Genomic DNA, 27,363 nt, shown 5'->3' on the forward strand with positions numbered 1-27,363 from the left:
CGGAGGGTAATTACGTTTAACCGCCTACGTAATTTTATTCACCAGATCATTGGTGTACTATACGTGTATTTATGTTGTTTAAAAGCTTTAAAGGCAATCAGGTTTTGCGATTGAAATTTAAAAGAAAAATACGTTTAATCCTAGAATAAAACTTGAAAGTTCCAGCTGTTTCGATGAAAACAACGATACAGGAAGAATACGAAAGGCTGAATCACAAACACTCAAGAAAATATTTATTCGGTATAGTGTTCCCTAACCGTGAGAGAAAATACTAGCAGAGTTTATTAATACCAATAGTTTATTAGTCTTCGTTATACTTTAATACAATGTAATCATAATATAATTAAAATAAAACTGCATTACTTTTACGTTTTTCTAATTACAATAAATACTTTTACAACCTTGTTTGAATTCTGAATAACGAAAACTTCTAATCACTAGCATTACAACACTACCCATGCAGTTTAACTGCATATTTAAAACAACTATTTGATCTATTGTGAATGTTCTTGTTCCAGTAAGCTAGGATGCAACATATTAAATAAACATTTACACTGAAACAAATAGTATACTTTGAAAGCTCTTCTCTTTTGTAATTCCACGAGCTATTTTTCAGTCATTTCATCCTTTATAATCTTTTGAAAAAGGTTAGAAAAACCCAATGAAAGTTCAGAATAGATACTGAATTTCTCTTCATGTTGTAAACATCTTAAAAGATGAAGGAAAATAATAAAAGCTTACTTGAAAGTTTCTATATAGTATTTTGGATACTCTTCAATTATTCAAACTAAGAAGTAACAGTTAAAGTTAGGCTTAAAGTGCAACATGTTACTCACTATATGCTCAGGTACAGTACAAGTCAAAGTTTCTTTATATTAAACCATCAACAGCTTAAAAAGGCAGAAATATTACTTATGTTAACTTTTCTAATGTTAAGAATTGTTCAGACAGTATAGTGGGAACATTATATACAATGTGTTCCTATAAAAAACATTTCATAAGATGAAATATCACTTTCTATCACAGTAATATTAAATTTAATACAAGTTCTGTTCACCCTATAATAAAAATTGCACATTAAAGTGGGAAGTATTTGGATAATTAACTTTAACAGAAGTATACAATACTCACTAAGAATTAGTTAAGATGCCAAAGTAGTATCAATGGTTATTACTAAAAAACAAATTAAAAGCAGTTATATTTACCAATTGCTAACTTGATGAATTATTGAAATAATCAAAAATTCTAGTCATTGTTACAGCATAGAGCTCTTTAAAAAAAAAAAAAAAATCAAATAAAAACAGAATTATACAAAACAGTTTACAAATAATTATTGAAAGTTTTTTTTGTAGAAGTGAAATTCTAGAAGTTATATTCAGAAGTTATTGTCACTGTACAATTTAAAACATGAAAAGATTTCAACTGGAGATAAATAAAAATGTCCAAAACAGGAAGCAATGGTATAATCTACATTGATTGGTAACTCTTTTTACGGTTGCGATGACGACCAACTATGTATGCAATAAGCACAATCAGTACCAATCCAGCCAAAGCACACCCAACAGCAATTGGAACAATATCACTAATTTCATCATCAGCAATACATTCAAAAGTATCTGAAAAGTAAATTTTATAACCAACCTTTAATGAAATTCAAAACTTTAGCTGATGGTCAGACCACAGTGAAGAATCTTAATTAACAATTAAGCCTAATTTCTCCAATGTTTAGAATGAAAGAAGAAGACTATGGTTTTAGTTAACAAGATTCATACAAAAGTCTTATTTTTCTAGTGTTGATTTCTATAAAACAATGTAAAATTAAACTTAAAAATTACTGCAAATGAAACATGTTAAATGAACAATTTAAAAAAAATTAAAATAAATTTTATTTCAGTATTAAAGTATAGAACACTGAAAAATTTAGTGTCCTACAAAAACAGGTTCAAAGTTACGTAAAATTCTACAGTTGTCTGGAGCAGCTTAAAATTTAAATTAAAGGATAAGTCCTACCAAAGATGTTTTGATAGAAATATGCTTAAACAAGTTATGTGGCTTACCAGGAACATTTACTCTTCCCAAGGTTAAGTAATAAAAAGGGAATGTGCATGCAAATTGAAAATAAGCTTAATATGACAAGTAACCTTAAAAAGGAGTCTTCTATCCCTCACACCCACATTATTCTAATTAGCAAACGAGTTTAAAAATTGGAGGTGTGTATAAATAGAATTTAAGTTTGGTGACACACTGAATGTCTAGGAGTCTTTTCCGTTTTGCATCACAATTTGTTACTTGGACTGTATGAAATTGTGTCCACCCAATGACACAGCAGTATGGGTATGGACTTTTAGTGCTAGAAAGAAAGTTTCAAAACCCACGATGAGCATAGCATGGTCCATTGTGCACCTTTGTGTTTAATAGCAAAGGTAATAAAACATGAGTGAGGTTTTACATGTGGTAGAATACATTTAACATTGTAGCACTGGATGCTCCAAGCTAGCTTTAAGGGTTAAGTACATAGGAAGAAAATTGAATGTGGTCACAAAACAAAGTACTAATGATACAGATCCAAAAATAAAGTTAAAGGACAATTACCTTTAAAACTGAAGAAGTAATTTAACGTCTATAATTAGAATAATCAATCTATATAAATAGTTTAAGATTACACATCTTCTGTTGGTCAATTTGAAATGTTTTTTTTTCATTCAACTTTCATCACTTAGGGAATATGTATTTATGTATAAATAGAGGCACAAACACTTATTCACTGGAATGTTTTTCAAGAAGCACATGAAACTAACCAAAATGTTTAGATGATAAAAGTTCCAAGTACAATCTTACCTTTACTGAAGTCTGAGCTGTTATCAGTCCTGAAAGCTTCTACTTGGAGGTTTGAGATGGTCATTCTTACATTTACATTAAAGTCAATATTCTGAGCCTTGTTGCACACATAACTTTTACCCTGGTCTACTTTAAAAAGAGTGTCATTGACTTCAACTTCTTTCGTTTCATCTGTTTGAAATTATGAAAAAACAAAGTGAGCATGACTAATGTGTTATCTTCCTTTTTTGTTTATGGTACACCAGTTTTACAAAGTACTGGAAGAATAAAGACAGTATTACTTGAATAATAAACTTGCATCAGTTAAACTAGTCTCATCCAAGTTATCCTCTTATAGACATGTAATTGAGTGAAGTAGGAGTACACATGCATTTCCATAGATTTTACTATTATGTGAATGTCTTAGACATTCAGTTAGAATCAATACCTTTAGAGCTTAGCAAGTTATGCAAGGTGTAAACATTAACTTTTATTTGCAGGAAGTGTGTAAACTTAAAATGTTATTAAAAACTGTTAACTATTTAGATTTACCAAACACTTTTCAGTAGGTAAGCGTACAAATGACTTAAGCAGTGCCAGCTTTATACACACACAATGCAAACAGGTGCTAAGGGCTTTGCACAGGTCTCAAAGACAAGATACTTTTTCCTTTTGCTATTAACCAAGAAATAAATGCTCATTTTACTTGACATTAAATTCAGAGTTGCTAAAGTAATAGCAAAACTTTAAATTTAGTTAATACTTTCTCTCAGATGTACAAGCAACTTGTGCTCTTTAAAATAAAAGCTACAACTCTAATTGTTTACAGAATTTAAGATTTAATTACATAAAATTTATTCATACTTACATAATGCACCATATACCATTGATCACCAAACTTACTTTGATAAGATGCATTAGGAAAGTTGACATCATCTAGAGTATAATTCAGCTTCATTTGCGTTATTGACACCGTTTTGTCACTCTTAGTAAAGGTCATCATCAAGGAATTGTTATTGAAATGCAACACAATAATCTGAGTATAATTTGCTGCTGAACATGTACTACGATTGGTATCAACTAAGGAATGTTTTGGAACAGCAAGTTTTCCAGTTCCTATCTGGAATATAGGAATGGACTTTTAAATCTTTGAAATATTTAATGAGTACATATTAAGTGTATTCATAAAATTCAATAAGGAATTTTAAAATAACCAAATATTCTGTAGGATTTTCAATGCCATGATGTAATTTTAGGTTTCAAATGTTACTTTAAAAAGATATTACTCTAGATATGACTAGAGTTTAGTCTGTTTCTTTGCATTTTATAAAACTTTGTAATAGAATATGTCATACTATTATAATTAGCTTGATTAAAATGTCATTAATGTACTTAGTGTCAAAATAAAGATGGGGTTTCAAACTACTGACCCTTCTGGCTATCAAGTAGGTTTGTTTAGATAAGAAATGCCTGGTGAAATTCACACAAACTAACTTACTATAAATTGGCAGAGGAAAGAAATATCACCAACAACATACAATAAGTAATATAACACCTAGTCTATACAAAAGAAAATGAACAATTTTGAATGAGTATGTAGATTAATAAAATGGTGCAGTTAAAAGAATCTATAGCTAACACCATGATAGCTAATTCTTTTAAAGTATGAGGGATTATATATATATATATATATATATATATAAACTTTGCTATGTAACGTTTTATTTAATATATATATATAGTTTGGCATACATGTCAGTATACACACACTGATAAAACAGAACAAGAGGGTTTAGTAAAATGTGAGCTTTAACGTGGATACAATTTATATACTATATCATATACATTAAAAAATAATCCCAGTCACACAGATGATAATCACTAAGTTTACATTAACTTTTATGAAAATATGAATTATTTACTTAAGACTCCTAGAAGTGTCTTCACACAGCACAACTGGCTTACTCTATGTAAGCTAATATGCATATTAGCTATGCATTTATTTTAAAATAAAACATTAAATGAAATATGACATCTAAAAAATAGTATACTTGCATTTTTATTAGACTTATATTTGATACTGAAAAAAGAATCCATGGTCAAGATAATACAGGTTTCATTTTTATTTTTAACTGTCCATTTATCATTGGGTGCTGAGGTTGAAGAACTCTGTGCTTCAGAGGAGGTTGGATGAGGGGTGTCTTCAGTGTCATTTTTAGTAGTAGAGGGTGGATGAATAGTGGTGTCTTCAGTGGATGAAGTATTATTGATGTCTAGTACAATTTCTAATGTGAAATCAAAAGAGAACATACTGTATGAAATTTGAATTATATTTAAAAGTTTACATATAATGAAACTGCTAGTTATAAGTGACTGATGTCTTATGTAACTGAAGTGGCAGTGTAATATTTAGGTTTTTAGAATTCTCCTACTCTACTTTACCTTACAGCAAGTTAATTGGAAATTACACTTCATAAAATATGAAACTACAACACTCACAATTAATATTTTAAAACACTTAACCAGGTTAGTCTTTTCAAAATGAGAACTCATTTGTATGGTTTTTTAATTATAATGAATATTTTGTCTTTATAACAACTAGTTTAATTGCATACTAAGTTTGGTCCTTCAGTTAAGAGATTTTGAAACAATGCATTTTAACAAGTATAAAACCAAAATCAGAGAAAGCATTAAGGTCACTGTACCCTATAACACTTAAAAAAAAATATATTTTGCTCCTAACTAACCAACAATTCACACTTTATACATTTTAGGTTCAACTAAGTGAGTAAATACGTGTCAGTTGAAGTGCATACCAGTAAAAACAAAACACCCAACTAAAAACATTGGATTTCATTTGGGCCATTTAAAATACTTATTTGCATGTTACTTTAGATCATTCATGAGGCGTTTTGTTGAAATTAGCTTAGAGTAAGCCCTGAAAGGTCAGGTCAGTTTAAATCTTAGACCAAATTAAATGCATTACCTAGTTCTGCATTCTTTATTATAGTACTATTCTTCTGGTAAGCTAAAAGTAACAATATTTAAGGTTAAAATTATCTTGTTTTTGAATAACAAATTAACCATTTACTCTTTCCACTACCAATAAATAGATAGCAGAGAGTTTGTATTTAAAATAAACAATTACCCCATAAATCTTTATTCATAATATTAACATTTGTATTATACAAAGGGTACTTTCTGAAAAGCTACTCTAATTACTACCATATATGAATAAAAATATGCATTTATCATTACTTTATTCTATCATGAAAGTTTTTATTCAATTTTTCAAAAACCCCCAGCATAATTCAAATTTACCATTTTTCTCGTAAAAGGTCTTAAAGATGTTTTGAAGATCAAATAAGCACTTCAAAATAGCATACCCTCATTCAAAAACCTGAACACCCAAGTTAAAGATTTGGGTATATTACAAACAGCTAAAGTGCAGTTAGCTTAGTTTCACAAAAATCAATTTATGCTAGTTACAATATGAAGTTATTTACAGATAGCTACTTTTTTTGGCCTAAAAAGTAACATCTTAAACTAATACCAATTGAGAGAAATTTACTAGAAATAAGAAAACAAACAAAAAAACAACAACAACTTAGATTTATTGTTAACTGCAAGTATAGGAATGATTGAGAGGAAAGAAACTGGGAATCTTCAGTAGAAGTGATCATTTCTCTATTGAAAGTTCAATATTGTGCTCCATATAGAGGTAAGGAGTGTTTTGTTACAAATTTCAAAAATAAGCTAAGATCTGAAGAGATGCAATAAAATATTCTGTTGTGAATTCTGCAGCCAAGTTATATGGATATTTGATCAATGTGGACAATAAGTTTGAAAGGATAAAGAAAATCTCTTGTCTAATGATTAAGAGATGGCAGGGTTAAAAGATATGCAAAACCACTTACAGTTAAGGATTTTACCAGATAGTCAATGTTTTTTCATTAAGAGAAAAATCTGTCTTACAATATCTTTTGATATTCTTATAAAAAGGAGAAAGTTTATGCAGATGAAGGTAGTAGTATAGATTGGGTGCATCTGGATTTTCAGGAAGAAAATAACAAAATGTCACATGAGGTTTGTAAAGATATCTAGGTGTAAGGATAAATTAAACTTGGACAGAAGAGTGGCTGGATGGAAGAAACACTAGATTAATGTTGCAAGCAAGATTACCTCAGGGCCCACTAAGGATCTTTAGAGTTTGTCTTACATCAATAACAGATGAAGGTATGGTACATTACATAATTTGCAGATAACAGTCTTGCATGTTGCCAGCTGCAAAGAGGATGCTGCCAGTTTACAAAAAGATGTAGTTAGTGGAGCAAATAAATAGCAACTGGATTTAAGTAATATAAATGATACATAAGTTATAATTTAAATTACAAGTATAATTTCAATTAAAATAACCTTAAGTGTCAAGAAAAAAAAAAATCTTTGTATAATGGTTGAATCTCTTAAGCCATCCACACAATATGCTGTTGGTAGTGTTAAGGCAAATAGGATTTTAGGTTGTATCTACAGATACTAGTCTGTAAAAAGACTACTTTTATTGTATAGACCAATAGATACTGCATTTGCAGTACCTCTTAGGCTCCTTACCTGAGGAAAGACATTAAACTACAGAGATTTCCAAAGTGTTCTTTTTGGAGAAAAAAAAGACGAGAATGAAGCTATGTATGGTAAGACTTAGAGATAAGGCACAAAAGCCACACAATATTTATCCTAGAATCATTAAGAAAAAAGTAGGTGGCTTATGGGTTGTTAATCTCACTATGCAGATGAAACCATTAAAAGTGGTTAGATGTTGGATTATTGCAGATGTTAATATAGTACTTTATTTTAAATATACATGTAGCAATGCCACAGCGAGCTGTCTGCTGTGTACAGAAAGTGGAAATTAAACATCCAATTTTAGTGCTGCAAGTTGAAATGTAATGTTATACCACCAGGAGACATAACATGTTGCAAGTTTATTGTCCCGAGAGATACGAAGTTACATCTAAAAAACATTCATGCACTTGATAGCTTAAATGCAAGCATTGTATCCACCACCATGTGCTTGATCACACTGCAGAAGCAAAGATCCAGGTACATTTAAAGTAACAACCCAGGCCTGTTAATGTTGTTGTTAATTCTTTGTCTGCATTATTATTATTATGTTAATTTATTTTAACAAGTTTTAAGAGTGCTTTAAAATGTTAATAGATCTGAATAAATTCTTATAATCCTTATGTCCATGGAAGGATATCAGAGCTATCCTATAGCAATTTGTATGAAGAAATACAATAAGCTCTTTTTCCACCTTGTAACCTATTTTGCACATCAAAATAAAGTTAAAGGATTGTTAGCTTGCAAGATCTTGACTTATCAAGAGTTAAGTGAGTGTGTATGAACAATAAAAAACTATCATGCTAATACAGACTTATAGACTGGATCTTATTAAAAGAGGCTCCCATAGGTAAAGAAAACCAGAGTTTTGTTTTTTCTTAGATACACTAAAAGAAGTGGAAAAAAAGCTTGCAAGTTACAATAATTTATTTACAACTTTTGAGTGGATTGAAATACATCAACTCAAACATCAAAACAGCTCAGAGATTACACAGATAATAAGGAAATAGTAATTTAAATATTGTAAGTATAGGCAGGGGGAAATTAAAAACATTTACCAAACCTGGCACAAGTGTTTACCACCTAGAGCAAAAGGACCAAGTTACAATGTGCTTTAACTTTACACTACATTGATAAAGCCATAGAACAAAGAATATACAACAAAATTATACATCCATCTTATCACAGAAGTAAGAAATTAAAATATACCTGATGAAATACATCAAGACCATTTTACCATCTATCATGTTCACTCTTCTATGCAAAATATTTTCTCAACCCAAACGAGCCATTTTTGCATATAAACCATGCAGCACAGTTTCTATTGAGAAAAGATGAATCACAAGAATGGCATCCAAAACAAACCACTCCTCCCTACTGCTTTTTACAATTCATCTAACATAGAATTAGAGTTTACTAAAAAATCACCCATTTCAACAGTCTAATTGCACAGAAATCAATAGGCACTAGATAAAGTACCCTAACCAGCAAGATTTATAGAGACTAGGTATTAAGTCTTCAAGAGTTATGAAGGAGACTAAGGATCATATTAAAGAGATCTTTTAAATGTGGTGTATCTTACACAAGTATCACTCATACAATTTTCTACATTAATGTTTTACTTTACTTTGTCATGAGCCACTATGTATTTTTCACTTGGAAAGCCTTCATTATTTCACACTTGTTGCTCGTAACAAGTATGCATTATGGACTGTTACTAGATGTGGGCTGTTACTAGAGTTAATTGCTTTAATCAGTTACCTAGGAGCAAACATTAATTAGTAGCACATAACTAATTGATTGATTAATATTATGATTAATTTAAAAACTGAAGCCAGCATTTCCAGTTACTATAGCTTTAAGTTATTCCAACAACTGCCAATAGAAAATCTAATGACATCATTTAAAAATAAATTAAATTAATTGAAGTTAGCATTTCTCATTATTCCAACAATTGATTAAATCAATTCTAATAAAAAGAACAAAACAATTGAAGTTCTGATAAGAGGGAAGAAAACTATTAACTAGCACCTGAAAAAAAAAAAAAATTTTTTTCGCTAACCATAGTATATACAAGCATACTAAAAAATAAGTCCGATATTAGATACACTTTACCTTGACATTTCTATTTACTCTGGCGAATTCCTTTACAAAAAACAAAGGAGTTGTACTGACTGTATAGAACTTTTAGCATTTTGTTTTTTAAACATCTAAAAAACATTAAGACGTTAGACTGGAGTAGTTTATTAAAATACGGTAACTTGTATTACAAATAAACAATGCAATACAAAACGTAATAGACTGAACTAGTGGATGATAAAATTTTTAAGATACAAAAAAACAACGTTTTTATTATTTAAAAAAAATAAAATAAAATCCAGTAATAGTATTTTAACTACTTCTGAAAAACAGTTCGTTTCAGAAATAATACTACTACTAGTAATAATATTAAAACATTACGTAGATAGTAACAAGTTAATCGGGTACTAACTACCGTAATAGGAACTCGTATTCCTCTTACGAAGTCTTATATAGTAAAAACAAAAATTACCTTGCTCAGAAGAAAATGCCAAGAAAGACAATAATATGAATGCAAGACCTGTCAACTTCATTTTGGATATGTCGTTATAACAGATGATAATAACTAGAACCACACCATTCACTACAACTCAACTCAATACCTCCTAATACTAACGAGTGCGAACCTAACTTAATTATACTTGGTGGAGGAGGGGGGGGGTTAAGAGGAGAAATCACGTGCTACCTTTTCATTCATTAGATAACCTCTCTCTCCTGATGAATAAGTATTTATAATCGCATATCTAGCACGGAGTGTATAATAGTCAATAGTATGCATGACGTCATATTCGGTGTCCTCAATTGCAATATTGAAAATAAAGGTAAACCTTTTGTGAGGTTGATGGGGTTTAAATAAAACTTAAATTTACAAGGTCGCTCACAATCACTCGACTATACAAAAATCACGAGTTATGTTAATTCACGGCACGACAAATCGTTTGTGCAGATCTATAGCATCTATAAATCAGTTTTCGTGAAAGTATCAGAATAAGTGGTATCACCTGTTTATCCTGCCATTACACAATTTAAAAAAAAAATTATGCAAACATTTTTACTGTATTATTAAAGAAAACAAACTATTTAACGATTAAAATACACAGTACTGTGTAAAGCAATCCACAATAAAGTTTAATCCAAACTAACGAAACAATATCAAATTTAAATGAAAACTTCTACATTGTACAGCGATATCAAACCAATAGTAGTAGTAGTACAAATACTAGTATTCCTAGCTAGCGAATTCTACCTTTATTTTGTTTACTGTTCATTTATTATTCATTCTATCGTTTACATTAATTATAAATTATTATTTATATTAGAGCATTAACTTATCTTCTATCAACAGCAGATTTATTTTTAAGTATGTATTACGAAAATGACATAAACCTACCCTAGTGGTGACGTAAAATATGAATGTTGTCATAAATTAATTAGGTTTTCGGTAGTAGCAAGTTACGATTTGTTTGTTTTGAATTTCGCGCAAAGCTACTAGAGCAATATAAGACTAGAGGGAAGGCAGATAGTCATCACCACCCACCCCCAACTCTTGGGCTACTCTTTTACCAACGAATAGTGGGATTCACCGTAACATTATAACGCCCCTACGGCTGAAAGGGCGAGTATGTTTCATGTTACGGGGATTCGAACCCGCCACCATCAGATTACGAGTCGAACGCCGTAACCCACCTGGCCATGCCGGGCCAGCAACTTACGAGTTGCAACCTTGTGACATAAAACTGTATGAAAACCTTCCTTGGTCTTTAAAACGAATTAGTTTACAAGATATAGTTAGAATGAGTTATGCTCGATATTGTACTTGATATACCGTACGTTGTTATACCGTTGTCCATCTTTCATAAAGATGGACTGGTTACCTAGAATAATAATTTAAATAAATATTGTATATATTGTCTAATTAGATATGTAACATATTCAACAACATGTAATTAGTAAAGTAGTAAAAACTAAGTCACGGTTCCTTAGTAACTTTAGACGACGTACGCCTTACACAATCCGACTCGTAGCTTGATATGCTTACAAAATACTATTTATTTCATTGTAATTTAAATAAAGAGGGAGTTGTAATATACCTGACAGAAAAGACAATTTTATTAAAATGCATTTGTATACTGGGATTGAAAGCTACACTGTGATACAGTTTATAATTTTAGGCAACTGTAGTCTATGGGACATAGAAAGTAAGGACTAAGATAATATAATAACTATGAACTCTTTCTGCAGTTCCAGAGGAAACGCTGATATTTTGTATAATTTGAAAAACGGTTGGTGTCGCTTTGTATGCGAGTGTTGTAGTACTATATAAAATCAATATCGCTGACTGTTTCAGATAAGTCTAGCATTTTTTAAAATAATAATAAAGGCATACTTTAGTGGCTTGTAACCAAAATAACCTGCAGAAAACCTGTAACAGTAATTTGTTACAACGCAGATACAGGCAAGGTATATGCTGAGATAAAGAGGATATTAAAGAATATATAATTTTTGGAGAGTGCTTTGTCATCTCCAGTATTGGTTATAGTGAATAATGAATGTATATAAAAATTACTTAAGTGAAAATGGTAACTCTCGTTGATGCTTTTTCCTTATTACGAAGATATGAATGTCTGAATACATTGGAAGGCTTCCATTAATCCATCGTTTTAGATTTGGTATTCATATACTAACTAGTCAAATTTTGTGATGAATACAGACGTAAGAATGGTTTTAGAATATATGATTCCGTGTCAGAGTTTTGTATCAGGGCTTGTATAAAACATCCACCAATTTTAAAAGACTAATGGAGCTTGTTAGTTTATGTTGACAACTTTATACTGTTTATTGAAAAGAAATAATATTTACATGTTTTTGTTTCAGAAATCAAATGAGAGTACAGTATATTATATAAATAGAAAATATAGTAGAAAAAATACATTAAGCATTAAAAATTCACTATTTAACATTGCATATTTGCAGCAAATAGCAACATGTTAAATGTCTTTATTTACAATTTCAGTGAGTTAATAAAAGTTTTATTTAAAGAAGTTTTAAATAGTTTTTAACACTATCTAGCTATCTGTTTTACAATACTAACATTTTAATATAATAAAAATGCAATAGAAATTACAATTCAAGTAATTCAAGAGCTATTGTAGAATTAAAAATTTACTTGATTATATTTGTTTGTTTGAAGTTAAGCACAAAGCTACACAATGGACTATTTGTGATCTGTCCACCACAGGTATAAAAACTGTTTCTAGCGTAGTAATTTCGCGGGCATATCTTGTACTACTGGGAGAGGGGTTATAAGCCCTTTTAAGCCGTAATCAATAATTTAAAATGTTATGTGCAGTTACCCAAAGAAGTGTTCCGAGTTAAGTTCTCGTGATTAAACCATTGTTTCAGCACAAGTTGAAATTTGCTAAACAAGTTAAGACAATTAAGACCACGAAAGAGTGTTTGTTTGTTTTGAATATCGCACAAAGTTATCTGTGCTAGCCATCCCTGATTTAGCAGAGTAAGTCTAGAGAAAAGGCAGCTACTTATCACCACACACCATCAACTCTTTTTTTTTTACCGACGAATAGTGTGATTAATCGTTACATTATGACGCTCCCATGCCTGAAAGGGCAAGCATATTTGGTGTGTAGGGAATTCGAACCCACTCTCCGTAGATTGTTGCGAGTCGAGTTTCCTAACTACCTGGCCGTGCCGGGCTCAGAAAATATATTACTCTTAACTAATCCTTTTAAACAGAATTATTGGTTCACAAAACTCATCCATAGTTTTCTTATATTCTAAAAGCATTTTTTATGCTCTAGATTTCATATTTTGAAATTAATTGACAATATATTCAAGAACGTAATGTAAAACATTTACTGGAACACATTCTGTATCAAACATGAGGATCAACTGTTGTTGAATATTGAATGTTATCTATAAATGTGGAATCTCCAAGTGCGACATTTCAAATGTACATCTGTAATTAGGTGTTATCAAACAGGCCGAGTTTTTGTATGCAATAATATGCATCTCATTACGACAAGCTGGATTATATAATATAGGTAAAATACTATTATTCTAGCCATAAAATATTTCATCAACAGCTTTTGATGGTAGGTTAAAGTTCACCAAAGATATTGCTGTTAGAAACCTACAAAATGCTTAAAATTCTACCAGAGGTTTTCAGCATAGATATACTAAGTTGAACAAACGCAAAGGATAAACGTATGATGTTCGACCTGCTTCGGACAGGAAAGAGTTTTAAATAATAAAATTTCTACGAAGCGAATGAAATTCGGAAATTTATTTACCCATTAACAAGGGGAAGATTTAAAAAATATATACTCCCTATTTAAATGGCTTTTTTTCATAAAATTCATACGAAATAACTCTGTAAATTATTACAATTATTATGGGAGCATTTATTCATGTTTGTTACAATCTTTTTTTTTAAGAAGGAAAACACAGTGTACTTTGAATAGCAGAAGTATCTAGAAAATGAAGGAAAACATGTTAGGTAAACTAAAAGTTTAACTTCAAAGTGTGAATTTCGATTAACAAAAAGCTCTTACAAGAATTATACCTTTTTTGTTACTCACATCTAAAATGTTAAAAAAATATTTAACTTTTATAAGAAGTACAAAATTTAAGCATTACTGTTTTGTTGGTGTTCAAATATGATGTAGTACAATACATGAAATGATACTTATTTTCTTATAACCCATCAGTATATAACACTTTTACTTCACTATAACATTGAATATTTTTCAGACAATATTTTTCAAATTTTGTTGTTAAACTTAAGGATAGTCAAACCAAAAGTAAACTTAGAATAAATAGTGAGAACATGCATTTTTTTTTATCAAGATTGATCTAAAGTTGTACAATGTTATCAGACTTTTCAAAAAATCTGGAGTTTGATGTTTTTAAAGTTTACTACAACTACTGGCTATTACGTTTCCAAAATTCTAAAATATAGCACTATTTTCAGTGAATTCATAAATCATTTTACTGTTTTCTTTCAAAAATACATTTTAATATTGTTCAGTACCATAATATTGAAAATGTTTAAACAAACTTACACATCTCTTCAGGTCATTCTTATTTTATAATAACTTTTGAAAGAAAAAGAAATATTCCCAAAATGTTTTCTAAATCATAAAATTTCCTGTCATAATAAGAGGTAAAACAAATATTAGTCTGATTGATTCGTCTTTGACAAGCTATGGTAAAGTCAGCACAGCTGAGCTTGGATATACACATTTAACAACGAAATGATTTTGTTATGATATCGCTATTAAGTAATTGTATATTAAACAGCCGTGGAAACTTCTTGAAACCTCTGTACTTGGCCACTTGATTTGGTCGAATGACTCTGAAACTTTTGAAGATATGGTAAACAAAACATCATCAGTCCACTTATAGTTATCACAGCTCCAGAGACAAAGAAACCTGGATCATATGATCCTGTCACATCATATAGCCAACCTGCAATAACAAATTATTAAAGAAAGTCAAATGTAACTTCAGCGTTTGTATTATTGAATATTAAATTTGTATCTAACAGAAATTATTGGAAAAGTTTGGATCAAACAGTAGTACATAAATTCATAACCTTAACACGAAGTGTTATTTGATGAATCCGACTCTGTAATTCCTGTGTTGATGCATCCAATTACTCAACATTATCTTTTGGCAGATATACTTTCAGCTGTATTTGAAATAAAACTTTCAAATTGAGAATGGTTATGTTCCCTTCCCCACACATATATATCCATGTTAGTATTTTTCTCCCTTGTAGTGATAGGTTGAGGAGCTTGGATATTTCTACCTCACCATAACAACATGCAAAATCTGCAGAACTTATTTTGAGACACATATTAATTGAAAAAAAGAAACCAAACGAAGGACAAGTATTCAAACAAAAGCATGAAGGACAGTGAGGAAATGTATCAGTAATGGAGTGTATTCCAAGCATTAAGAGTAAAAAAAGAAGCCAATGACTTGTCTTATTGACATTAATCCGACACGTTTCTAGCACTGGAAAAGGTAAGAAAGTTTTTGATATTAAATATCTAATTAATTGAAAAGTGTTCAATAAAAAGTAAGTGGCGGTCCCTTGATAGGAAGCAACATGTGGAAAAATATGTGAAAAAATCGATGATAGATGGCGTATGGTATTAACCAACCATTAGATATTCTTGATGATGAGAAACCCACTTGAAATAAAAATGTATCTCAGAATAGCTGGTATGGATATTAACATTTTTATTGATAAGCAGAGAACAACGTTTCGACCTTCCTAGGTGATCATCAGGTTAAGAAAGAGAGAGTTTGAATGTGACCGTTGACGGACACATGTCCTAGGGACGATAGTTTTTTTTTTGTTTTTTTTTTTGGAATTTCGCACAGATAGCCCTCGAGTAGCTTAGTGCGAGTAGCTGCCTTCCCTCTAGTCATCACCACCCACCGCCAACTCTTGGGCTACTCTTTTACCAACGAATATTGGGATTGACCATAACATTATAACGCCCCACGGCTGGGAGGGCGAGCATGTTTGGCGCGACGCGGGCGCGCCCCACGACCCTCGGATTACGAGTCTCACGCCTTACGCGCTAGGCCATGCCAGGCTAGGGACGAGAGTAAAAACGGGTACTGGAATGTAAGGAACGCTGCAGCTGGATGTTAGGTTATTAATTAGTATAGGTATAAAGGTGTTACTTTATATTGGTTTGAATTTGGTTTTAGTTACACCATTGTTAATCGTACACGCTCGTGCAATCCTAACGAAGCTAATTTAAATTTTAAAAAATCATGAACAGAAGAAATGACATTTATTTCATCCAACAGTGAAGAAAAGAAAAGCTCGAAATATAAAGAACTAAATAACCTACAGAAACAAAAAAAATTAATTTAGACTATTAACTGGCCTGCTGCATTCAACCAGACATTTATGGACTCATGCAACGCAACATCAATCAACTCAGTAGTACGAATGACAAGGAAAAGAAGGTCCGCCACAACAAGAAACAAGATAAACTAAGGTATCAACAACAAAAAAGACGTCAACACGACGAACCACCAACAAACCTCGTAATTAACAGATCCGACCGAAAATTAAGCAATGAAAAATACATCTACTCAACAAAGGACTCAATTTCGCAGTAACATCTAGAAATATTCCATCCATCGAAATGAAAGCCTGCCTTGAAGACTTAGTTAGAAGACTGGTATCCACTCTACACAAACTGAAAACACCAACAAAACAACGAAAAACAACCACCAGAAAGAAGAAAACTTTGACAATAATTCCACCGACAACCAACAACCTATCTTTTCAGGTAGAACTGAAAACATCTATTTCCATGAAACACCTCAAAACAGTATCTTAAGCAACTTTTTCAAAAAAAATTCACACAAAACTATCAACATAATTTCACTGAAAATATGTCTAAAAACAACCTCACACAAAAAGATATTCATTCCATAAACAACTTAAAACAAGACAACAACATCAAAATTCTAAAAGCAGATAAAGGCTTTGCTATAGTTATAATGAACACAAATGAATACTTTCAAAAAATGAACAACATCTTGTCAGATACTAACAAATTTAAACTAATAAACACAAATCCACCTGAAAACCAGTTAAATAAAATACTACTACAAATGAAAAAAAACAACAACACAATCTCAAAAAACATTTATTCTTACCTACGAAAACCGACTAACGCACACCACAACTATACGGCACCCCCAAACCTCACAAACTCGATTATCCACTACGACCCATAATGTCGACCTACGGATCATTTAACTACATCCTTGGTAAATATATAACGTGGGAATTTTATAAATATGTAACATCAACTGGCTCCTTTTTCAAAGACTCTTTCAACTTTAAATATATTCTTAATCAACTAAATCACAGAACCTTAATGGCTAGTTTTGATGTAATCTCCCTCTTCACAGAGATCCCAACAACTGAATCCTGAAAGATAACTTTAGAACTTTATATCCAAGACCCAAACCCATTGATACATATCTCCAGTAACCAGTTAGCAACCCTTATAGAATTCACTATCTCCAAAACTAACTTTATGTTCAATAACCAAAACTACCTACAAATAAATGGCCTAACTATGGGGAATCTCGTGTCATTTTTATGACACAGATTGAATCACAAGTGATCAGTTGAGCTTTACACCCACCACTATGCTGGTACTGATATGTTGATGATACAACTGCTGGATTCACATCTACATAAAACACACTTAGTTTTTTCAATCACGTTAATTCGATACACCCCAACATTAAGTTCACCTGTGAACAGGAAAAAAACTTAACCAAATAGCATTTCTTAACCTCAAAATCACTAGAACTGGCACACAATTCAAAACAGAAATCCACAGAAAAATCACCCATACTGGATTATACATGGGACTCAACATGAAACAAAACAAAAATTCAACATATTAAGAAACCAAATAAACACAGCCACAAAGCTTTGTTCACCCGTTAAAATTAACGAAGAAATCAACAAAATAAAACAACACTTCATTAACATCAACAAATTTCCTAAAAAAAATCGTGAAAAAAATTATACAGACACACCTAGATCAAGAACAACCAAACAACAATAAATCCCAAGATACAACAAACTACAAAACCTTATACTGCTGCATACCATATGTTCCCGACATGAGCGAAAAAATAACCAACATTTGGAAAAAAAAACTTATAAAAAACATAACATTCCATTACCACCAAATTTATTCAAAAAACAGGTACAAAACTAAAGTCCATATTATGTAAAAATCACACTGAAAAACACGACACCAATATATTTTATAAAATACAATGCAACAACTGCCACGGCTTCTATATTGGAGAAACAAGCAGAAAAATAGAAACTAAATTCAAAGAACACATACACAAAAAAAGCACCTTCACACGTTTTTGAACACTGCAAATCAAATAAACACAACATAACCATAGAAAAATATTAAATAGGGAAACAAATATAAAAAAAAGCAAAATCGAAGAAGCCCTACTAAATCCAAAATTAAATCAATATAAGGACACCTTTATACCTATACTAATTAATAACCTAACATCCACCTACAACGACCCCTACAATCCGGTACCCGTTTATACTCTCGTCCCTAACACATGTGTCCGTCAACGGTCACCATTAAAACTCTCTCTTTCTTAACCTGAAGATGACCTAGGAAGGTCGAAACGTTGTTCCCTGGTTTGTTAGTAATAGTGTTAATACCCATACCAGCCGTTCTGAGATACAACCACTAGTTAGTTTTTGTTCTGGCTTTAATATATAAACCATAAATGTATATAAAACATCATATTTCTGGGGCTCATAAATTAGTTCTCTCTAGTGAATTCGGGCGCCAGATCAGGAATAATAAAAAAAAAGAATATTTGTTTTCCAAACACGGGTGTCATTCAGTGCACAAACTCCTTGTGAATATATAATGGTACCTTATCTAATATAAGAATATGTTAATAAATGATGTATAATGTGTGAGAATAAGAGAATGTTAAGAGATGTCACTGGTACATTTAGCAACATTTATTGAAGAAGTAATAGCATTGTTGAGAGGTGTTTTAGCTAGAACGTATAAATCTAAACACGTTTGAATGCATTTTGCGTATTACTTTAATTGATAACTTGTTTGTAATAGTGTTTTATTTATTGAGTCTTCTTGACCATTTGCTAGCTCAGAACGAAGAGTTTAATGATGAAACTTTCCAAGCTAATTTTGGGGTTGTAGATATGAATGAACATTTTAAATTAAAGTTTTGTGTGTCATATGAATATCAGTTTTTAAGTCAATTTTGTATTCCAGTCATAAAGTTCCTCGAGTTGGTGGCTTAATTGTGTATTAACCTATGATTGCATAAATTTATTGGCTACAACTAGCTTTGTTTGTTGTTGTTTTTTTACTCTCGCACAAAACTGCTTAAGCACTATTTGCGGGAAGGCAAGTAGTCGTCACCACTCACTGCCATCTCGTGGGCTACTCTTTTATCAGCGAATAGTGGGATTGACTGTCACATTATAATGCTATCACGAGCTGAAAGGGTGAACATGTTTTAATGTGACGGGAATTCTAACCTGAAACCTTTAGATTAGGAGTCGAGCACCCAAACCACCTGGCCATGTTAGGCCGACAGCTAGCTTTCTGACTTTCTGTTACAGTAGTCATTGAGTACTGTAACACTCTTTTGCCACTTTCTATTGCTCACATGTAACACAGATAATGCAACCCTTTAATAATAAAATGCAACACATAAAGGTCCTTAACACTGATTCAAATTAATATAATTTCGTGAACATACGAGTTGATAATGATACAATTAAAATTCACTCACCTGATAATAACCTCACCAGCAGATTCTCAAGTGTGATAGTAATCTTACAACATATTTTTGGTGCACTTCTTTTTTTTTTTAGGCATAACTTTAGTGTTACTTTCTTATGTAGCTAGTTCCATTCTCTTTTATCTGTTTGCCATCTTTTGACAATGCCATTTCTATGTAGGGAGTTACTCTATCATAGGCTAACTGGTTATCACTTTCAGATGCAAATTTGAGATTTTCATTCAACTGTTTATAAGGTTGCTCCAGGCGTGTAAGTGAGGTACAAATCCTTGATTTCAATTATGTTAGAAAAACGAATGATCGGTGGTCAATGTCAATGCTCTCTCAATAAGTGCAAACCTCCTTTGTACCAGTGGTATTGGTCCATACACTGGCTGACTGATATGGTTTGCTGTAGTGTTCCTATCATTAAGTCTGATGGTCTCAACTGTGGAGCTAGACATCAACCAACTATCCTGGAATCTGGAAAATATCCAAGCTTTAGAAAGCTTTCATTTGGTTTGGGTATTCAGTGCCTCCACCAGTCATAAAAAGTTTTGCAGTGTTTAAAAGCATCAACTCAAGAAACACTGGGACTTGAAATGCTCTTTCATAGGGTGTACCATGTTTAAGCAACAACTAAGCTACAGATTAGAGAATTCTCCCATGTGAAATGTGTCAACCAGCTGTGTATCTTCATGCAAGGCCCCGACTACTAGAATGCCAAGATAGCTACATGAACCTGAGAATAGACCTAGTAATCCACTCTTCTCTATGAATGAAATATGTGTCTGGTCTTCATTGTTTTGGTGTTCCATGATGTAGCAAGCTAGATACTCGCGGAGGGTACCAAAAAGGAATGAATAATTACTAGCCAAAAGGTTCACGATTCTTTAAATAGAAGAAGTCCAGTTTGAAAATCTAAAGTCGTATGAATTTGATTTGTTAAAAGTTCATCCAAAAGTGTAGATTGTTAAAAGTGTTGTAACTTTCCAGTTAAAACCATGAGTTGTTACTATAACCCTTTTAGAGACAGGGTTATAAAATTATACTTTGTTCGAGTGGCATTTTAATGGATTTAAAGAATACTCATTCTCTTTGTCAGTCATAGAAAATATATTCCTAACATCTGAGAATTTTCAGTTACTCAGATTTCACTGATTTATGCTTCGCAACATCTGTCATGTTCTGGTGGTTAGGGTACTTGTTTTGTAACGGTCGCGGGTTCGAATCTTCACCAACAAACAATCTCACCCTTTTACTTACAATGTGATGATCAATCTTATTATTCGTTTGTAAAAAGTAACACAGGAGTTGTTGAAGGATGGTACTCACTGGCTACCTTCCCTTTAGTCCATCACTGCTAAGTGAGGGACGGCTAGCACAGACAACCCTTGCAAAGCTTTGTGAGAAACTCAAAACCAAAACAAACAAAGCAAAGCCAATACCTAAAGCTGTGTTGCCCCTTGTTATCAATGACACATAACAACCAAATTTACTCTTCAACTCAGTCTAGTTCCTTTCATTACTATCTGGCTACACATAAACTGAGCCTGGGTATATCATAAAAGGAAAAGCATTGAGACTTTAAACACTGGTACCTACATGCAACCGTATTTTTAAATCTAGAAATATGCAGTACACTTTATGTATAAATCAAGTGTATTAAAAGTGACCCAAAATAAATAAAATTAGTTAAAGTTTACATTAAAAGAGTTAACACGAAACTATAAGGATTTTGTTAGTTGAAAAACGTATTTGAATGTTTATGTTATACATTCTACAATCGGTTTCTTGATTTTGAAGGTGACGATGATTATTGAAGTCACGAAACTGGTTGAAGAAATGAGTAAAGAAGAAGAAAGAAAGAAGAACAAGAAATAAGAAGAAGAAAGATATGTAATAGTAATAGGAGGTCTGATCAAAAAGTTCGAAGACTTCTTCTGTTACAGGTACCAGTACAGAGTCAGTGAGCTTTACTGAGGTGTGTACAAAGTACAAATAGTGATCTACCCCACGAACAAGCCATTTCTCGAGACCTTATACCCGTGTTAGGAGAAACATGTTAAAAGGCATACTATCTCTTGCCCCTGTATTAATAAAAATGGACAAAAAAAGAAGAGCAGTGTGTTTCTATAAAGTTTTGTGTGAAAATGGTAAAGGAGGAACAGAAATCCTCGAAATATCACGAACTGCCTTTGATGATGACTGCTTAAGTAAGGCTGTCGTTTATCAGTGGATAAAACGCTTCTAAGATGGCCGGAAATCAATAAAAGATGGCCATCGTTCTGGGCAACTGTCGACATCGTCCACTAATAAAACGATCGCTAAGGTGAAAGAAAAGATTCGAAGTGATCAATGATTAACTATCCGCGAAACTGCTGATGAACTGAATATTTCCTTGGGATCATGTCAGGTGATTTTAACTGAAAAACTCTGCATGCGTCTAGTGTCTTCTGTGTATGTTCAATAATTTGTGGCAGAAAAAAACATTCCTGTGATATCCCCCCCATATTCTCCCGATCTTGTCCCTCGTGATTTTTTTTCTGTTCCTAAAAATCAAAATTAAGTTGAAAGGAAAGATATATGATGACATTCCAATCATCCATAATAATGTGAAAGCAGAACTTAGTTGTATAACAGTTGAAGACTTTCAGCATTGCTTCCGAAAATGGCAGGAACGTTGGAACAAGTGTGTAACAGCTGGGGGAAGATTATTTTGAATGGGATAGCATATAATACTGATGTATGTACATTATTTTTCTGAATAAAAGTGGTCTTAGAACGTTTTGATCACACCTCGTATATATGTAAGTGCAAAACTTGGCTTTTGTATATACCTATCATCATTACACATCAAAATATCATACTATATACATATGTATCACCATTAAGCATCAAAGTACAGTAATGCGTTGTTGTTATCTATTAACGATCGGCCCGGCATGGCTAGGTGGTTGGGGCACTCGACTCGTAATCTGAGGGTCACGGGTTCGAATCCTTGTCACACCAATCATACTGTCTATTTCAACCGTGGGGGCGCATTATAATGTCACGTTTAATCCCACTATTCGTTGGTAAAAGAGTAGCCCAAGAGTTAGAGGTGGGCGGTGATGACTAGCTGCCTTCTCTCTAGTCTTACACTACTAAATTAGGGAAGGCTAGCGCTGATAGCCCTGGTGTAGCTTTAAGTGAAATTAAAAAATTAAACAAACAAACAAAACAATCTGTGAGCCATCAAACTCAAATATGTTTTCAACCATCACAAAATAAGTAATAATAGACAGCCTAATTAAGCCTCTTAAAATAAATTTATCATCAGCTAGAATAAATACTCGCCCTATTGCTACAGCATATATATATATAATAGGCGGTGTGCTCCACTCAGTTTTCATAGCTCAGCTAGATCAAGTAAGCAATTCTATTGAATCACTGTCGGCATTTCAGTTCAGGAAATTACTTAGTAGCTTTTTTGCTCCAGTCTATTTTGTGGTCGGCAACTAGTATAACTTATAACAATTAAGCATCTATTATCTAATATCTCTCAGTAAGGTGATAACAACGCTTTCGTTGAGTCTTCGAACTTCAAATAGTCATCTTTAGCTGTACTAACAACATCAACTGTCCTAAATTGTATTAATCACGCATCTACTACCCCTTATTCTGTGGATATCTCCTATAGTAAAACTGCTTGATTGCTTGGAAATACCACTTGATAACTTAGAAAACAAGGATCACGAGGCTCTTTTAGTTGAGATTTGGATTTCTATTGACCATATCCAGTTGTACAAAGAGGAAGTGCTTTACGTATTACATCTGTAAGCTCGTGCCACCCTAGTTTATGAATTAAATTAGGGGAAAATGGTACATCAAAGTGTATCCATTGCATTGAAATAACGTATTGTAGCTCGGAGAGTAAGAGTTGCAGCTAAAGTTTAGAAATTTAGTAATATTTCATAGTTATGTTAATTGTTAACGCTCTAAATATCACACCTATGAATTAGTGTATGCGTCATACCATGAAATACCAACCGATAGATCAGAAAGCAAGGATTACAACATCTTTTCGTATACATTTGCTAACTCCTTGCTGTCATCCTAGTTGTGCAAACTAATGATGTATTAGATATTGTATATACTGGCACAACTCCCTCTAACTGTGAAGTACTCAAGTGGTAATCACACAATATAGTGCATATATTGTACCATGAAATACCAGCTTTCATATAAATTATTACCACTTATTTATAGTTACTAATTTTCCAATCAACTGATTGCCATGACTGTTTCATAATCTATTAATTCCAACTGTATAGATTAGGAAGTTGTTCGGCACAGTTCAGCCAACTGTTAAAGCTGTCTTTTGCCTCTAACTCCAGTGTTTCCTCGCCGCAACTTTAAACAAGACCCTCGGAGCCCTAACCTGACAATAAGACCACCCTCATATGCAAAAACGGCTCGTTTGGGTTGAGAAAATATTTTACATAGAAGAGCGAACAACGTTTCGACCTTTACGTTGAGTAAAATATTTTCTCAACCCAAACAAGCCGTTTTTGCATATGAATTTCTCAACAAGTGGGTTTCTCGACATCACTGATTATTATTTCATCAAGACCACCCTCAGTCCTATTAATCTCGAAAGAAGATGGACTTGACACAAAACTACCATGGGAAACAACAGTATATTTGCATTATTATTCAATAAATATGTATTGTGCCAATGTCTATGGTTAGAGTGCCGCTAACAAAACATTCTTTTTTTATCCAATGTTGGCTTCTGGCTAGTAAAACGTGAAACAAGTTACCAACACATTTATGGAAGCTAATGTGCCAAGACTTCACTTAATGGTAACAAGAACAAATGTGACGAAAATATATTAAGCTCCACTACAAATTACCAGGATGTAGTATCATTCATATCATTTGTTCATTAACAAAAAACTATAGTTTCTAATAACTGATATGCCAGTAACATTCACCAAGACCAGCTTAATACAAAACTATAAGACCTTTCCACGTGTGTAACAGTGCTGAAGGTAAAATTATTGCAAATCAAAGTTTAGCATATTATGTTCTTCTGGAACTTGTAACTAAGTGTTGAAACCTGTATTTAGTTTTAAAAAAATAAAGTATGATTTCATATAGTATGTAACGAAAGAGTTTAATTTATATCTAAATAACACAATAGCCTACGACTTGGAACTAGAACATATACTCGAAATGTGTGTGCTTTTTAACAAACGCTAAGTTATAACATTTAGTATGAATTGTTAGTGTTAGGTTTATTAAACTCCTACAGAAAAGTATCTTTTGTGACATCGGGCTTTGTGGAGTTGGAAAAACTAGATTGACAAAATCTGTGTAGTCAGTGGAAGAAGAGCACAATATAAATAAATATAGACTAATTTGTAAATTAGGTATAGTTATTAGCCTCGAAATTCATGTTGCAACGTTGTTTGTGAATTTAAGCCTACAACTTATGTCAAAGTGAATGTAGTCTTCTACAAACATTATAGAAGAAAGAAACTGTTTCATTGCTATTGCACGAACTGTTTGCATTACCATGTTTATGAAACAATATAAAAGAAGTCATCATGGGGGCCTGCAGGAAGGGGCATTTTTTTCCTTACATTTCATAAAAAGTTGCACATATTATGACGTAAACTTAAACTTGTAATCAAACTAACTATTTTAGTAATTTTTATGAAAACTGTAAATTTGTAGTCACGTTTAAGCACACAAAACACAGTATTTCAATCTGTTGACTTGAAATCTGAAAACTAATTTCTTACATATAGGTTTTGTCCTCCCCCCCGCTGAAAATATGTCTGTGGGCGTTTATGGAACTCAATCAACGATAAAATATGTTACAACATTGAAAAGTAAGATTCAAGTTCATGCCCAAAAAACTAGACTGCGAGTTTGATGAATTCAAATTCCGTCACCAACTGAAGAGATTCTATCAAGGATGCGCACATGCTGTGCTTCAAGGTAATTCTCATTTCATAATGCATTATGACATCTATGAATTGATTCTTTTCAGACCACAAAACTTAGTCTTTACATTTACCAATTATTTTTACGAAACTCTTTATCCTGTAATTGATTTGATTTTGTGCTTCCTTGATTTTACCATAACATTATTGTGTTATATTCTTCAACTTTCATGCCTCTTTCATCTGTGTGTCACTCCGCATTGTGTTATATTCTTCAACTTTCATACCTCTTTCATCCGTGCGTCACTCCCCATTGTGTTATATTTTTCAACTTTCATGCCTCTTTCCTCCGTGTGTCACTCCGCATCTGTTGGATAAGGCAGCTATCAATGTTTGATAATTGTTACAGTTTTTAGCTAGAAAATTGGTTAATCTTGTTCAGATAAATCCTTTTAAATGAGTAGCAATATGAATAGCTGGGCCCGGCATGGCCAAGTGGTTATAGTACTTGACTCGTAATCACACCAAACATGCTTGCCCTTTCAGCCGTGGTGGTGTTATATAATGTGACGGTCAATCCCACTATTCGTTTGTAAAAGAGTAGCCCAAGAGTTGGCGGTGGGTAGTGATGACTAGCTGCCTTCCCTCCAGTCTTACATTACTAAGTTAGGGACGGCTAGCGCAAATAGCCCTCGTGTAGCGTTGCGCGAAATTCAAAACAAACCAAACAAACCAATATGAATAGCATGTTTTTCCCTATTGTACTTACTACATAAATTATATAATATAGCTTTTGTCTATAGTTTTGGGAAATATTTCCTTTCATGTTACACTTGAAACATCTGTTTACTCGTGGTTTAAATTTTCCATTCCCACAACTAGTTATCTCCTTGCATTTCTCTCAAACTATCGTTAGAGGTTGTTGATTTTCCAGTCCTACTTTATATTATGATCCCGTATGTTGTTCGTGGGTGGGAATATTTTCCCGACAAGTGTTGAACAGATTATTCCAAAATGATAACAAAGCTCATGTAGGCAATTTATGAAAATTAATGTATGTGAGAGCGACAAATTCGTTGAGATTCGTTTTACTGTGTAAATGAATCTAGGCACTTTTTGAACAAAATAACAGACTCTTTGATCACATAATAAGCACAAAAACAGTGTGTGTACCTACAGTGAATGAGTAGACAGGCCCTTTTCTCTTAGTTGGAGTTTAAGGCTCTTTTCTTCCTCTCTCTCAAAATTAAATACTCAAAAACTAAGCACGCTGATCTTCCAAAACGAAAATAGGTCCTTTCTGTTGGTTGGCTAACGAAGAAATGAGCTAAAAAGCATGCTTGAATCTAATAATTTAACATGCTTTTCTTGCCCAGTAGACTGTATCACCTCCTAACATTTGTTCTCTAACAGCAATGGCCAGCTATCACTTTCAGGATATGTCATAATCAGCTAGTTAAGGATGTTCCAGTTTTAGTCCATTCGCCCCCCAGTGGCTCAGCGGTATGTCTGCGGACTTACAACGCTAAAAACC

At 32.5% G+C, this 27,363-nt stretch overlaps 2 protein-coding genes across 2 annotated transcripts in view; both read right to left on the bottom strand.

The window, feature by feature from the left end:
* Nucleotides 1-280: 280 nt before the first annotated feature.
* Nucleotides 281-10,173, bottom strand: LOC143237203 (lysosome-associated membrane glycoprotein 1-like). The gene is made up of 5 exons (XM_076476194.1): nt 9,986-10,173; nt 4,873-5,102; nt 3,721-3,937; nt 2,839-3,009; nt 281-1,616 (listed from the first exon to the last, which is right to left on the bottom strand). The coding sequence occupies exons 1-5, from the start codon at nt 10,044-10,046 to the stop codon at nt 1,468-1,470; spliced, it is 828 nt and encodes a 275-aa protein (XP_076332309.1). The 5' UTR covers nt 10,047-10,173; the 3' UTR covers nt 281-1,467.
* Nucleotides 10,174-12,536: 2,363 nt separating this feature from the next.
* The window catches only part of LOC143239133 (monocarboxylate transporter 13-like), a 38,281-nt gene continuing 23,454 nt past the window's right edge, over nt 12,537-27,363 (bottom strand). The window contains 1 exon segment of the mRNA XM_076479976.1: nt 12,537-15,000. Within this exon segment, the coding sequence (XP_076336091.1) occupies nt 14,825-15,000 (176 nt within the window). The 3' untranslated portion in view covers nt 12,537-14,824.

This window comes from Tachypleus tridentatus, chromosome 13 (assembly GCF_004210375.1).
Source record: "Tachypleus tridentatus isolate NWPU-2018 chromosome 13, ASM421037v1, whole genome shotgun sequence".
NCBI lineage: Eukaryota > Metazoa > Arthropoda > Merostomata > Xiphosura > Limulidae > Tachypleus > Tachypleus tridentatus.